The sequence below is a fragment of the Corvus brachyrhynchos genome, unplaced genomic scaffold (genome assembly GCF_000691975.1).
Source record: "Corvus brachyrhynchos isolate BGI_N302 unplaced genomic scaffold, ASM69197v1 scaffold678, whole genome shotgun sequence".
NCBI classification, from domain to species: Eukaryota; Metazoa; Chordata; class Aves; order Passeriformes; family Corvidae; genus Corvus; species Corvus brachyrhynchos.
The window spans coordinates 39,898-41,527 of NW_008239315.1; the positions used below are offsets into that span (position 1 = coordinate 39,898).

The following is a 1,630-nucleotide window of genomic DNA, read 5'->3' on the forward strand; positions in this document are numbered from 1 at the left end:
CGGCTGCACGTGGCCAGCGTGGCCGACAAGATCCGCTTCGTGGGCACCGTCAGGGACCTGCTGGCCTGGATGGACGGGGTGCTCCACCAGATGGGCGCCGGGGAGAAGCCCAGGTAGGGGAGGTGACCAAGGACCAAGCCCTGGTCCATCCTAAGGTCCTGTGTCCTGGTCTGCCTGAGGATCTGTGTCCTGGTCCATCCATGGAGCCAAGGACCATGTCCTGGCCTCTTGTGGTGCCACCACCCCATGTCCTGGTCCATCTGAGGATCTGTGTCCTGGTCCACCCGTGGAGCCAAGGACCATGTCATGTGGTCCATCCCAAAGCCCCACGTCCTGGTCCATCCCAAAGATTCACGTCCTGGTCCATCCCAAAGATCCATGTCCTGGTCCACCATGACACCAAAGATCCATGCCCTGGTCCACCATGACACCAAAGATCCGTGTCCTGGTCCACCATGACACCAAGGATCCATGCCCTGGTCCACCATGACACCAAAGATCCGTGTCCTGGTCCACCATGACACCAAGGATCCATGCCCTGGTCCACCATGACACCAAAGATCCATGTCCTGCCCCATCAGGAGGACCCCACATCCTTCCCAGTTCCAAGGTCCCCTCCCAGCTGCCAAGGACCCCCCCTCCATCCCCACCCCATGTCTGGGGTTTGGGACCACCCCTGTCCCTCCCCTGCCCCAGGGACGTGTCCTCAGTGGAGCTGCTGATGAACGACCACCAGGCCCTCAAGACCGAGATGGAGGCCCGGGCCAAGAACGTGGCCACCTGCCTGGAGCTGGGCAAGACCCTCATCCTCAGCAAGAGCCCAGCGGCCGACGAGGTGCCCGGGGAGGGTGGGTGATGTGGGCATGGGGCGTGGTGGAACTTTTGGGGTGTCCTGAGCCATCTGCCCCCTCCCCGCAGATCAAATCCCACATGGAGAAGCTGCTGGCGAAGAAGAAGGAGATGACGGACAAGTGGGACAAGCACTGGGAGGGGCTGCAGCAGAGTGAGTGCCACCCCGAGAGGACACCAGGGGGTCATCGGGTCTTGGGGTGGACATCGGATATCGGGGTGACATTGGGTGTTGGTGGGAACACCAGGTTTGGGGGGGATGTTGAGTCTTGGAGGGACACCAGGTCTTGGGGTGGGGACACTGGGTAGTGGGGGACACCAGATTCTGGGGTGACACCAGATTATGGGGGACCATCAGATTCTGGGGGGTCACCAGATGATGGGGATCACCAGAGTTTGGAATTCCCCAGATTATGGAGGAACCCCCAGGTCTTGGGGGGACATTGAGTAGTTGGAGAACATCAAATTATGGAGAACAGCAAATTGGGGGGGGGCACCAAATTATGGGGAGCCACCAGATTAGGGGGGGCCACCAAATTATGAGGGTCACCAGGTTATGGGGAACACCAAGAGACACCAGATCTTGGGGTGGGGACATTGGGTAGTGGGAGACAACAGATTATGGGGTGACACCAGCCTATGAAGGACACCAGCCTATGGAGGCCACCAAATGATGGGAAACACCGGTCTATGGGTGCCACCAGATTATGGGGGGACACCAACCTCTGGAAGACACCAGACTATGGGTGACCCCAGACTCTGAGGTGACCCCCGCCCCCCC

The 1,630-nt window shown here is 59.9% G+C and overlaps 1 protein-coding gene across 1 annotated transcript in view; it reads left to right on the forward strand.

The window, feature by feature from the left end:
• Positions 1–1,630, forward strand: part of LOC103620067 (spectrin beta chain, non-erythrocytic 4-like) — a gene marked incomplete at its 3' end in the record, with an annotated part of 48,903 nt that overhangs the window by 30,207 nt on the left and 17,066 nt on the right. The window contains exons 18-21 of the mRNA XM_017740746.1: positions 2–113; positions 697–835; positions 919–1,154; positions 1,260–1,278. Of these exons, the coding sequence (XP_017596235.1) occupies positions 2–113; positions 697–835; positions 919–1,154; positions 1,260–1,278 (506 nt within the window). The remainder of the gene's footprint in view (position 1; positions 114–696; positions 836–918; positions 1,155–1,259; positions 1,279–1,630) is intronic.